The 14,490-nt window shown below is 41.8% G+C and overlaps 1 protein-coding gene across 3 annotated transcripts in view; it reads right to left on the bottom strand.

Moving 5' to 3' along the window:
- Positions 1 to 10,171: 10,171 nt before the first annotated feature.
- Positions 10,172 to 14,490, bottom strand: part of LOC124795247 (nephrin-like) — a 120,870-nt gene continuing 116,551 nt past the window's right edge. For 2 of the 3 annotated variants that reach the window (XM_047259182.1, XM_047259183.1), the window contains exon 10: positions 10,172 to 11,039. Coding sequence is in view for 1 of the 3 variants with exons in the window: in XM_047259184.1 (XP_047115140.1) it covers positions 11,037 to 11,039 (3 nt within the window). In the remaining 2 variants the exon portion in view is untranslated. The remainder of the gene's footprint in view (positions 11,040 to 14,490) is intronic. The other variant, XM_047259184.1, reaches the window with a different exon arrangement.

Here is a 14,490-nt window from a genome sequence, read left to right as displayed (position 1 = left end):
TGTGCAAGCTGATGGGACGAATCCGTAAATTGAATGAATCAATCTGTTGTTAAGATAGGAGTTTGTTGCAATGTTTCACTCTACATGGATTGTATTGACAGGAAGTATACCCACTCACTTGTCAGGTCTGTAAATTTACATATAATATACATTCAATCTAGTTCTACCAGCCTTTACAGTCATGTCACTTACATTCTGTTCAAGCAAAATAGTCCTAACATATAATCGTTGACGAGTTTCTGAAGGGTCTGGATATACGTCTCTAGATCCTTAACTTTATGTCTGAGAGAATTAAATTTTCCATCTGTGTATAGACGACTTTTCCATCCTCTCAGGTGGAGAGTCCAGGTTGTGTGTGAACGTGTCCATGGTTCAATGTATACTAACATACTTTCATTGATACGTATAAAGAAACTGCTGAAAATTGCATCTATATGTACGTCATTAAGTTTTCTTGTTCTATTAATAACAGGAAACCCATTCTGTGTGTGAGTCCAGCAGTCTCCACACATGTTTACAGATCTATGGAATGACATGTCAGTTCCTACATGAACTTGGTAAAGGTGTTTCAAATTCAAGTTGTCTTGTTTGAAGACTATAATGAGTTTTGTATTATCACTAACCTACTTTTTTTAAATTATGGAGTATGTCTGACACAATCAAAATACATCAACACCCATGTGATGGCCAAAACAGAAATACTGCGGAATTTGTTTTTGGTTTTCCACAGCGACATCGTCGAATACGAACATGTTGTTTCACTTTACTTTTTCTTGCAGGGGAATTTCACTGCTTCTGCTGGATGTCATGTATGTTGTACCATCAACACCTTGCAGTAACTTTTGCAGCTGAAACAGCGGTTTTGAAAACACTCAAACATGTTGAAAGCGGTCCCCACCGGTGTTAGTGGTGACATGGTAACATTTGTCTTGCTGCAGCTGGCTGGACCTACAGCTATCAAACCCCAGATTGTCAGGTAGAAGTAGCCCTGTCTTCTTCTTCTTCTTCCAATCTTCTGTGCCATCGGAGAAACAATCACTTACAACTAAGTCGTTGTGTTGAGGACGCTTCACCAGCTCCACCATAACACCGACTGCATCGGTTTTGGTGTGCAATGGTCTTCTAAAGCAAATATATATGTCAGAAACGGAGATACAAAGACCATGAATGTTTGGTCTACCATTCAGTTTCATGCAGCCTGAAGACGTTGACTAAAGCGATGAGGTGATGTAGACAGCCTGTTGTGACTTTGGTATTCTAGACATTGGAGTGAAAGTACTCGTAACAGTAACATTATTATGAGAGTTATGAACAAAAAAAACACAGTTTCCTGTAATATAGCCGGCCGTTGTGGCCGATCGATTCTAGGCGCTTCAGTCTGGAACTGTGTGACCGCTATTGTCGCAGGTTCGAATCCTGCCTCGGATATGGGTGTGTGTGATGTCCTTAGGTTAGTTAGGTTTAAGTAGTTCTAAGTTCTAGGGGACTGATTACCTATATGTTAAGTCCAACAGTGCTCAGAGCCATTTGAACCATTTTGAACCTGTAATATACATACCTTTATTCAACAGCTATACGTAGTGTGTACTACATTAAAAAAACTATTGATTCTTTCTTTATCTTCACACCAGCACAGAATTTAGTAAGTAAAGCTTTATAGTAAGCACAGAATTCTGTGTGTATTTCTCGCAAAGAGATGAATGTACTTTTAGTTTCTTCTTTCATCACTATACAGATGCAGTGTTCTAAATAATGTGCATGGACACTGTACGTACAGAGATAGCTGAAAATTTCTTTATACATAGTTTGAACACAATGCAACCATCTGTTCAGTCTTTCCAACACAAGGGATAGCGCCATCCATAGGCTGAACAAGTCTGTAACGATGGAGTGTTGCAGGTAAATGGATCGCCCACCAAATCTCACCATGAGTCCCACACCATTGTACAGTGATTCTATAGATTATGACAGGCCAGCACAGTAAATGTCTGGAGATAATGGAAATAGATAATACTCAGAGGTAGTTTATTGATTGATATAGTGTTCTGGGCGACGTAGTTCATCCCATTTCAACTTCATATTCTGCACTTTAACTCATCTTCATGCGTTTTTAATCTTTAACAAAACACAGCGGTCACTGTCCACTGATGCTTCTATACCATTATTTAAGTGCTTTGAACACCTTTCTGTTAAAGTATAAGTCGAAGTGAAAGTCACTAGAGCACTGGGAGGAATCGGTAGCTTCTCATGCAACACATCAATACCCTGTCCTAGCGATAACACCAGAATTTTCTGGGGTGGTGCATATGTTGGAGACCAGTGTTGACCAGCATCCTGTCATGTAGGACCCCCAGCACGATTTTTCTTGGAGTCGGGGACTGGCTGGCTGTCCTCAATACAAATATCGATGAGTGGGATGAATAATAGCAGCTTGTTGTAGGGCTCTAACATGCTGGTGAGGTGGGCTGTAGGATCCTCCAGAGCTGCTGCTGCCACTTCTCGTCCCAACAGGTCAGTGCCAATGCAGGTCCCCACAAGCTAGCAGTGACTGCTGATATACTGATCACACGGGAGGTCGCTGAAAAAGGAGGAAGGAGAAGCAATAAGTATCCCCAGACTTAGACATGATGTTGACCAAAGGTGTGTACTTGCTCTTACACTTCTTCAGCAACGCAGAGAATGATGATGATCATGATTGCTGTTGGTGCTTCTTGGTTTTTCCACTGACTGTTGAGAATGGAACTTTCTGATATTCCTGACATCACAATCACATAACTAGCCATATCATTTCTGCATTCCTATTGGTTCCCACCAATTTTCAGGTTGTACTGGAAGAAGTCCCAGTTTCCTATTGGTTCCTGACAGAACAAGACCCATTTCAAGCTTCCCCACTCGAGACCCATACACCCTGATGAAGACCTCTGGTTCTAAAGCTACATCCATACTCGGCAAGCCACCTGACGGTGTGTGGCGGGAAATACCTTGAATACCTCTATCAGTTCTCCCTTGTATTCCAGGCTCATTCGTGGAAAGAAAGATTGTCGGTATGCCTCTGTGTGGGCTCTAATGTCTATGATTTCATCCTCATGGTCTCTTCGTGAGATATACGTAGGAGGGAGAAATATACTGCTTGACTCCTGGGTCAAGCGATGTTTTCGAAGCTTCAACAAAAGCCCGTACCGAGCTACTGAGCATCTCTCTTGCAGAGTGTATCATCTCTTTAACGCTTTCGCACGTACCAAATGATTCTGTAACGAAGCACGCTGCTGTCCATTGGATCTTGTCTGTCTCTTCTATCAACCCCATCTGGTACAGATCCCAAACCAGTGAGCAGTATTCAAGCAGTGGGCGAACACGTGTACTGTAACCTTCTTCCTTTGGTTTCGGACTGCATTTCCTTAGGATTCTTCCAATGAATCTCAGTCTGCCATCTGCTTTACGGAAGATTAATTTTATATAGTCATTTCATTTTAAATCACTCCTAATGCCTACTCCCATATAATTTATGGCATTAACTGCTTCCAGTTGCTGACCTGCGATATGATAAAAGGATCTTTCTTTCTATGTATTCGCAGCACACTACACTTGTCGACATTGAGATTCGATTGCCATTTTCTGCACCATGGATTGAAGAGTTCCTAGATAATAGAACGTAGCTTCTCATTCTCAATTGGGAGAAGTCTTCCGAAGTAAGAGTAGTTTCAGGTGTGCCGCAGGGGAGTGTCGTAGGACCGTAGCTATTCAAAATACTTATAAATGACCATGTGGATAACATCGGAAGCTCTCTGAGGCTTTTTGCGGATGATGCTGTGGTATATCGAGAGGTTGTAACAATAGAAAATTGTACTGAAATGCAGGAGGATCTGACACGGATTGATGCATGGTGCAGAAAATGGCAATCGAATCTCAATGTCGACAAGTGTAGTGTGCTGCGAATACATAGAAAGAAAGATCCTTTTATCATATCGCAGGTCAGCAACTGGAAGCAGTTAATGCCATAAATTATATGGGAGTAGGCATTAGGAGTGATTTAAAATGAAATGACTATATAAAATTAATCTTCCGTAAAGCAGATGGCAGACTGAGATTCATTGGAAGAATCCTAAGGAAATGCAGTCCGAAACCAAAGGAAGAAGGTTACAGTACACGTGTTCGCCCACTGCTTGAATACTGCTCACTGGTTTGGGATCTGTACCAGATGGGGTTGATAGAAGAGACAGACAAGATCCAATGGACAGCAGCGTGCTTCGTTACAGAATCATTTGGTACGTGCGAAAGCGTTAAAGAGATGATACACTCTGCAAGAGAGATGCTCAGTAGCTCGGTACGGGCTTTTGTTGAAGCTTCGAAAACATCGCTTCACCCAGGAGTCAAGCTGTATATTTCTCCCTCCTACGTATATCTCACGAAGAGACCATGAGGATGAAATCATAGACATTAGAGCCCACACAGAGGCATACCGACAATCTTTCTTTCCACGAATGAGCCTGGAATACAAGGGAGAACTGATAGAGGTATTCAAGGTATTTCCCGCCACACACCGTCAGGTGGCTTGCCGAGTATGGATGTAGCTTTAGAACCAGAGGTCTTCATCAGGGTGTATGGGTCTCGAGTGGGGAAGCTTGAAATGGGTCTTGTTCTGTCAGGAACCAATAGGAAACTGGGACTTCTTCCAGTACAACCTGAAAATTGGTGGGAACCAATAGGAATGCAGAAATGATATGGCTAGTTATGTGATTGTGATGTCAGGAATATCAGAAAGATCCATTCTCAACAGTCAGTGGAAAAACCAAGAAGCACCAACAGCAATCATGATCATCATCATTCTCTGCGTTGAAGGGAAGAGACATCCAGTTACCTTCACTGTCCAGAATGTCTGCGGTATACATTCCAATCTGAGTTTAGAATTTCATTACTGTTTACATCTGGTTTCGCCAACTTTCCGTCGCTAGTACAATGTGGGAATTGTGACCGTTTATTAATGAGAAAAGTTCTGGGACCTTTCTATAGACACTCCTGCAGTTTAGTATTACCACATAAATATCGTCATTCCATGTTGTGTTTTGCCTGCTGCTACCTTGTCGCGTCTCAGGAGGCGTCTTGTCGATCTGGGGAATTCTCTAACCTAAAAAACCCACATGTGCACTCCACACGTACTCCGCCACCCTTGTAGCCGCTTCCTGCGTGTAGTGCACGACTGACCCGTTCAGGGGGAGCATACATTTCTACACCCGATAGTGGAGGTCGAGAAATGTGCACCCCAGATCTCCGCAGAATCGTCTGATCCTCTAGTTGAAGTCTTACACTCGGCGCCAAACCAGAGGATCCCGATTGCTTCTGGGAACGACACTACAAATAGTTAGCTCAGATTCCACCCCTAGAGCGAGGATTTTCCGCATTCATCAACTCCGCCAACCGCCTGTATGAACTGAGGATGACCTCTGAAGCCAGACGGCAGGAGTCATTGGTGCCGACGTGAGCAACAATTTGCAGTCGGGTGCCCATATTGCTCTCTATTGCCGCCGTCAGGCCCTCCTCCACATCTAGGATGAGACCCCACAGCAAGCAGAATGAGTGACCTTCTTCCCTGACCTTTCCGCTATTTCCCTAACGGGCTCCATCACTCGCCTAACATTGGAGCTCCCAATCACTAATAAACCCCTCCCTCCGTGTGCCTGCTCGGACCTTGCAGAAGGAGCGGCCACATGTCCACTGACAGGCAGAACGGGCGATGCCACATGGCCAGCCTCCACACTGACCCTCCGCCTGGTGCGAATCGAACGTCGTTGAACGCGCCACTCCCCTTGGGGAGAGGGTGGCCCAACCGCGCCCGGTACCCGCGAAGATGTCTCGACAACAGGGAGCGTGGGTGAAGCATGTAACACCTGGGGCGTACCATGCGACGCACCAGACTCCACACTGCCGCTACACTCCGAGTCAGCTGCCTGAAGACGGCTGACCGTGACCATCAGCATGTTCAGCTGTTAGCGAACAGTGGCCAGCTCCTCCTGCGTCCGTACGCAGCAGTCACACATCCTATCCATCCTAAGAAATCAACAAATTACTCTAGAGAGTTAAGTAATCAACTTGTAACTAGACTGCTAATTGACTAAAGGCGGCTTACAGCTCATTAAACTGTTGTTACTAGACACTTCTTGTTGGAAACAATGAAAATAAGCACTAACTCTCTCTGGACTGTATTCAAACAAACACGAAATCAATGGAACACTATTACTAGTACTCGAAAATCAAAGCTTCTTAAAAGCAAAAACACAAGGAAAAAGAAGTGAAAAGTAAGAGAAACACAGTTAATCCTTAAATTTACTTAGCTTGCTGCACAGGAGATGTGAAGCAGACGACAGTTACGACTACAATGGCAGAACTGGCACTACAGTTGACAGCTAGTCTGGGGTGGTGGAACAGGACAAAGTTGTCTCCTGCACTTTGGTTGACCAGCCATTTCAAAAAACACAAACAGCTCCATCACGTGCAGTAGTCTCTATGAGTCATTAAATGCGTCCTCAACCCATTCCTCTGCATCACCATTATTTCCTGAGAAATATTGACCCTATGCTCAGCCATTATCTCTTCCATTCCTTATGTAAGAGGCTATGGACGAAGTCCTCAGATGTTTGCTTACAAGAATTATACATATTAAACTTCTCTCTGTCCATTAGCAACATCTCGTCAATGGGGCATATTTCCTGCCAAAAATAAAGGTAGCACCTTCTTCTCTAGCCATCTCCCCACCAATGAACAAGCAGAAGAGGGGAGACAGTCTTAGGACAATCCAATACATTCTCCCTCTGCGGCAGCTGAGCACAGGCCGAGTCTTCTTCCTCCCAACTCACAACTGGTGGAGAGGAGGAGCCTTGCCTCTCACAGACTCATAAAATAAAGAACATGAAAACTGAATTTTATATATAAACTGTATATCATCTGCAGTGTAGTTGATATTGATTTGAATTTCTTGTCATGAAATTCTTCCACAGCAACAGCTCAACACACTCTCAGCATTTCCCTCCAATTTCCAGATAGGAAGGGGTTGGAAGGACCGGTGCAAAGGGGAGAGGAATTCAGGTGGGAAGAGTTGGAGATATCCACGGAAGGGGACTGGGGATTTCCAAGAGAGGTAGGAAGAGAGGTGAGGGACTTATCAGAGTGATGAATTATTCCTAAAGAGTCATAAATGTGTTACTGCAACGATACCATTTTTTGAACAATTTGTAATGGATAAATGAAAGTACTGCAAAGGAACCTATGATAAATTCAATTTGGCTCGCAATAGGTAAGTGCCAAAAAGCACTCCTCCCACGACTCGAGCCCTTAGGTTTATGTCAAAATGTGGCATAAAGCCACCTTCACAGGTGACAAGTGGCTGGTATTCTGACCTACAGTATGGCTGTTGTAGGGGGGTGCTCGAGTTGCCAGTCCATATCACGTAATTTACAAAATGATTGTTATCGTCCACTTGGTGCAAGAGCCATTTACAAATATTTACTCGTCGAATTCGATCTTCTGGCCGCTGATGCTGAATTAATGTATAGTGATATGGATGGAGTTCTTCATCGTGCAAAACATCAACGAATACTCTTTGAAATAACGGGAAACGCCTTGCAATATCACCTATGTTTCACTACCATCTTTGATGAATTGTTTCAAGAATTGCGTCCTCTGATGGTGGAGTACGTCTGGTCGCTGGACGACCTCTGTTAATTGCTTGTGGACGAAGATTAACGGTTTCCGCGCAGGCGTTGCTCCAGCAGACGCTAAACATTCTTATCTGGACGGCGCCATTGGAGGTACCGTCCAGTATACGCACGAACGTCAGCGTCAGCTTGGTTATCGGATGCACTCAGCACCAAAAGCGTATCGAAGTGTCCTCGTTTGTGTACTCCATCGGGAAGCCGCCCTACATGATCTCGACAGGAACAGTTATGGTTGGGCACTGCGCAGTTAGTAGACACATGTGAGCAGTTAAATGGATCCCATTGTCATGTGATAGGCTATAGGCATGAGACAAAACGATCTCCTGCTTGCTAACAACGAAAACTAGGCAACGGACGTCTAAAAGATAAAAAAGAAAAGGAAGAGGATTAGAAAGAAAGAGGATTTGAGAATGATGGAGGTATGAAACGACCTTTCCAGCACTGGAACGAACATAGCACAGCTCAGCGACAGCTTCAGATGTTGAGTCCCATAGTGCTCGGAGCCTAACAACGTTTCTTTCTCGTTTAACAGCCTAATAACATTTTGTAATTTTTTAGATCAGGTAACCATTTAGCACAAATATTCATTAGCTTATTTGTGTAGAACTCTAAGGCATTTCATGATACCACTTCGACCTTCTTGTATTTGGTGTATACTAAACATTTGTTTTAGATGGTAATGATTGTGTGGTAAGCGTATAGAATATGCATCTGTGTCCTCATTTTCACTCTCATTATCCATTTTGATGGACTGACCACTGACGCTATAATGTAATTAATTTCTTTTGAAAGGTACAGCAGTAATTTTGAGTACAAACCTTTATTTCCTTCCTCCATTCACTTTTCTTTCGAATAGCTGCCCGACCTGGAAATATTTGTAGGAAATAATATTATGTTTTATGATTATTTTAGACAGTAGTTAAGGAAGCTTTTACTTTTTTAGCTGTATTTTGACAGATATTTGCACGAAAATAGTATAATTTTTACTCTCAGTTCATGTCATCTTTGCGTAAAACGTTTTCATCATGTTTTCTTACCTACAATACTGTGTAACACTGATGTAAAGACATTCGTATATCTATTAACATGCAGTCTTAATTTTGATTGATCAACATTAGCTGTGTCTTGTGGACTGGTCGTGAATGGGAGCAGAAACTCTTTCTCTTTCGGAAACTTACATAGATATTTGTTTGTAATGCCATGTGGTAAAATACACAAATTTTAGCTTTTATTCTATCCTAAGTATTTACTCAATTGTGACAATGGCTGCTTGCTGTGTCTCATGCTGAATCAGAAATTCATGGGCATATTTAGACAGACTCTCCCACACTATAAGATTTCTGCAATGTACGGACGTATTTTTACTACAGCCGCATGTTACCTCATCCCGACTGGATTTACGCAAATATTTCAAAAACGTTTGGCCAATAAATGATACGTTTTCACATTACTATGGTATTTTATAATATATTTGTTGGCAACTGGCTCTGAGTTGCATACTCTTCACAAAGAAACCACTAAAATGATATAAATGTTTTTGCACTGAGTCCTCGACAAAATAAGCTGTCCTTCTTTGAGAGAAGCATTAATTCAATTTAAATTCATTGCAGTCCGACTTAGTGGACTGGCGTATGTGGATACTGAGAAGATCGTTAGGCGTTTTGGTGCTCGACCATATCAGCAACGGAACGACCCGACAACCAGCTGCAGTCCCTCCAATAAGCAAAGAGATGTAAGAATAGAGACTTAAGATTAAGACGTATAAATGTGTAGGTAACGTTAGACCGCAAGAAACAGCGTGTGTTAACCCAGAAGGGGGACATAGAAAGCTTAAGTTTGTAACGTTGAACAGTAGCTGGTGGTGCTTGTTGGTTCCTCACTGCGACACCGTTTCCATGGGAATAGCGATGTGTTGGCCGTTGCTTGTCAAAGATCACGATGTGGCACGATGTTGTTTAGGCGACATTTTATCGTGCCTATTGGAGTCCTAAGAAGTTTGTACAGTACGCTTTTCCCGTGGGGACGTTGTCAAAGACAATGCTGTAGGACGGTGTTGCGTAGGCGACGTTGCATAGTGACTATTGGCGTCCAAAGATGTATGGAGATTATGCTTCGCCCATGGAGACGCTGTCCAGGTGGGCGTTACTTCGGCTGAATTGGCGTTTATCTCGAAATTCTCAACGTTGTGCTTAGAGAATACTGTGATACATAAAAGACTGGGAGAATTAGACGACATTTGCAATAATTATAATAGGTGAGAAAATCGTTGTAGCATGGGAAGAAAAAAATTTAGATAATTATTTAAATTTATTATAAGAGCTAAAAGCTATTTTCCCTCCTGTAACATACAGTATTAGTATTTTGAAAACATAAAAAATTGCGACGGAGTCAACTGGTGAAAATGAAATGCGTAAAATTCTATATGAAGAAAAGTGTCATGTGCCCTTATCAAGTGAGAAAACGAAGCAACAATCCCTGTTTGCAGATGATGCTGTCATTTACGGTCTTGTAAAGCCATCAGATGATCAAAAGAAGCAGAATTACAATACTAGTAATGTAGGAATGGCTAGGTAAATATTTGTAGGTATTATTATAGTCTTATTTCATACGGTTACACTGAGTCTTCCCGATAAACGTTGGTTTGAAATTAGCCGTTCTAGATGGCAGTGCTCGAAATATGGTAAATAATTTCTTTCGTGATAGGTGACAGTTTTATTTACTGAAATTATTATGGATAAAACATACGTTTTCATACATTTTCTATTCATTGTTTAACTGCTTTCATTTCGCAACAGAAAAAATTGACACTACTTATGCTCCAACATTTGTAGAGTAACAATTAAAATTTGCATTACAATTATATAATCTGCTGCTTCATTGCATGTAATTATGCTATATCCTGCTATAACTATATTCATCAGTTCTATTAAACTGTACTCCACATTTCTTCTTTATGTTCTCCTTTATTGAAGCTATAACTATTTAATTAACATTAATATGCTTGATATTTCATATTTCTAATTATTGGAACTGTTTTTAGGATTTTTTACAAAAAGTGGTATTTATATCTTACTCAGTAAGTGTATAACTAGCATTGAAATATAATAATGCTTCAACCAACATGGCGTCCTTTTGACGTATAGGAATCAAGTATTGGAAGTTACACTGGTACCAGAGGTAGTGCAGCGATAAATGTTGTTGTGTATTCGCGATGGTGGCGCCTAGGAAGGTGCAAGACACAACAGGTGCCCGATGTGAGTACGACTCCATGTCCTAAGATGTCTGCTTCTTTCTCTCCAGGTTATCATCACTTCCACATCTCTTGTGTCACTGGACAAACAACAAATTGTGATGAGACATTCTAGAAATAGAAATCAATACACATGTTATTTGGTGGAATATATTTTCTCAGTTATAATAATTTCACGTAGACAGCTACAAAAACACACACTCTGTATATCGTGTGCGTTTTCGTAACTGTCTACACGAAATTATTATAACTGATGTATTCGTGTGTGTGTTTCTGTATAGAAGAGAGAAAATAGTGCAATATTTGTTTTCTGTTATATTGCAGTTTCACCTGTAAGGGATAAAACGCACCCCAAATGGTAATTTGGCATTTTAGGTTTAGAAATGAAAAACTTTGTTACAACATAATTATAACAAGTTTTCTAGCCACATGTGTCCCTGAATAAGAAGCTGGTTTCTGAAATACCGTTTTTGGAAAAGTAATTAATGTTGGTGGTGTATTTCGCAAAATTACAAATTTTTACAAAAGTGGATTGTACAGTTTTCAAAAAAGTTAATTACGCATGAACTTTTATATGAATAACATTTCTTTTGTATCATCGTTGCGAAGACATTCCCTCTAAACCTAAAATGAAAAATTACCTTTTGGGATGTGTTTTACCCCTTAAACGTGTAATGGTGTGTTGTATCCCTTAAAAGTGAAATTGAGCACAAACAGTAAAGGATACCTATTGCACTACTTTGCCCCCTTATGACGCCTACCAAGTTTCATCAAGATTATCTACAGACACTTGGATATTTCCTTGTAAATAACAATACACAAGAACAAAATGAAACATGCTGTTTAAGCGTTAAACATACTATTTAAGTGAAACAAAAAATAACATTCTTCTTACAATTCCTCTATTTTCATTCTGTGTATTATATAAAATATACGCATTGAGGTGCACAATGTACGTAAAAATATTTCCATCAGTAATATGGATATGAAGTCAGTACACGAGAGTACATCTAAAATTAGTTAGACATTATTCCAGTTTCAAACGTGGATGTTACTCAGCAACCGTGTACTAGTTTCAACACAGGATTACAGAGCCGACTTGTTGCAAATTACTGTTTGGTACATTGACCCAGATTTCAACACCTGCTATCAGGTCTTTATCAGAATGAAATTTTGATAAACCGTAAAATTACATTGCCAAAAAGTAATAATCCGATTTTAGAGCAGCTATGTTCAGGTCAAAAATAGAACAAAATGTTCCAGCCTTTGCAACGTGTGACGAGATTGGAACAACATCAGACATTATTGTAGCAAGCCAAGTGACTATCACTGAATGCCGGGCTACATATGACAAGTACCACAGATGTACGACACTATCTTTAACCAACACCCCAAGTCCCGACAGACAGCGGTTATAATATTCTATCAATAGTTTTGTTCCTTGGTGAGAAAACATACGCTTCTTGGTCACGGAGCTACTGGAGAACCACTTCGTCAATGTCCTCACCATAGGAAAATCTCTTTTCCGAAATGATCTTTCAGCTTGGTGGGAAGATGTAAATCACGTGTTCCTTGATCTTGAATTCACTTCAGTCACCTGTTGGCATCATTTCACTGCAGCTTTATGTGAAACTGCATTTGCATTATGTAACGCCAGTATCTGACAGTGATTCAGTGTGCAGTTTAGATATTCTACCCATAAGCGTCGCACTGTCCTCCGTATTACAGTTTTTTGTCTTCAGCTATTGCTCCACTTCAATTAAACACTGTGATGTACCTCTTAGCCGCACCGCATCAGAGCTGCGTCTGCAGTAAATTGGGAACATGTACCTTCATCGGACAGTGCACCGATCTTATGGCCCAATAAGTTGTAAGTAACATGTTAAATACAGCAATTTATAAATTTATAAAATGTGGCACGATATTAGCAGTGTGTATTGATGCAGGTAAATGGAGAACTCATTATGGATCACTCGAGGTCGCCGTTCCCTACGAGTTTGGGTATAAGAAGGAATCAGGGGACACATATTACATTCTGTAAGAAATCTGCGAGAGATGCAGGAAAGACAGAACCCCATGATAGCACTTCTTCATGTACTCTACGAAAGAACTGATTCTGAGACGTGATGGCTTACAAAATTGGCAAAGCAAGCACTGCGATACACATTGCCCAGTCGCATTAATACGGCCACCTTTGCACCGCGGACCACTGCGAGACGTGCTGGAGCCTCCGACAGGGATGAGGATCTATGCCGACTCCAGTGCTGTGGCCAGAAGCGCTAGGTTTCTCGGTGGAGGAATCGTGGTGCGAAGAGCGCGATCTAAATGGTTCCATAGATTCTCGACTGCATCCAAATCCAAGAGTTTGCTGGCGAAGGGAATACTGTAAACTCATCCTGGTGGTCTTAGTACCACGCATGTATTTTTCGAGCTGTGTAACGCATCGGATTGTCCTGCTGTTGATGCCTTCCTGCACAGGAAAACCGAACTTCATGTATGGATCTTTATGGTCCCCAAGGATAGATGCATGATTGTCTTGATTCATTGTGCCTTCCAGAGTAGCGATATCACTCATGGAATGCCAAGGAAGCATTCCTCGGGCTATAAAGTTTCCTCCTCCGCCCTGGACACTTCTGACGATTGTTGCAAGGTGCCCCATCTGTCCGATGGAGCGTAAAACGTTATTCATCGGAAGAAGCCAATTATCACCACTCAGCGGACGTCCAGCTGCGGTACTGAAGTGTAAACTGCAGCCTTTTCTGCCAATGAACAGCAATCAGCATGAGTGTATGGTCGAGGCGTCTGATGCAGAAGCCCATACACAGCACCGTTTTGCTAAATGATCTTTGAGGAGACACAGCTGGTAGTTCCTTGGTTTATTAGGGCCATTGCACGTCTGTTCGACTGCACACATCTCCGCAGAAGTCGTTCACACGTGTCATTCCTGGCCCATGATGGACCACCTTTGTCCCGACTCTAGTTTTGGACAGTGCGGCGGCACTAATACTGTTTACAGACTTAGCCTTTTAGGAAATGCTTCTACTGTTGGCCCAAGAAGCCATAGACGATAACCTTTTGGCAGTCACGTAAATTACTTCGTTTCCTCTGTTCGGCAACGAGACTGCACTGTTTCCCCCGTCCCCTCGATACACTTTATATTATTACACATAAGGATACCGTCCCAGGCGGATATAAAAAATTGGTTCAAGTTCTAAGTTGGCAGCTCGCAGAAGGCGGACCACCTCTGTTAACGACCAGTAGACAGCCGTCTACGAGCAAACGCTGAGCGAGTTGAAACATGGAATCTTTCACACAATGGGAGAATTACCAACCATCCAAATCTACGAACGAAAAGTAATATCCTCATGGAAGCTGAGAGATACCGTCATGCAAGTGGCAAAGCAGAGTTTCAAAAGAAAGGGTAGGTATAACGGAGCCTTAACTACTCAGGTGATAAGCCTCTGAAAGGTGAAGTTGCCAAAGTCTGAAGTTACTAGCATAGATGAAAGCGAGGAAAAACCAGGATACATG

This window comes from Schistocerca piceifrons, chromosome 4 (assembly GCF_021461385.2).
Source record: "Schistocerca piceifrons isolate TAMUIC-IGC-003096 chromosome 4, iqSchPice1.1, whole genome shotgun sequence".
Classification (NCBI taxonomy): Eukaryota; Metazoa; Arthropoda; class Insecta; order Orthoptera; family Acrididae; genus Schistocerca; species Schistocerca piceifrons.
Note: the sequence above shows the minus strand (reverse complement) of the source record. Positions and strands in the feature narration are given on the sequence as shown.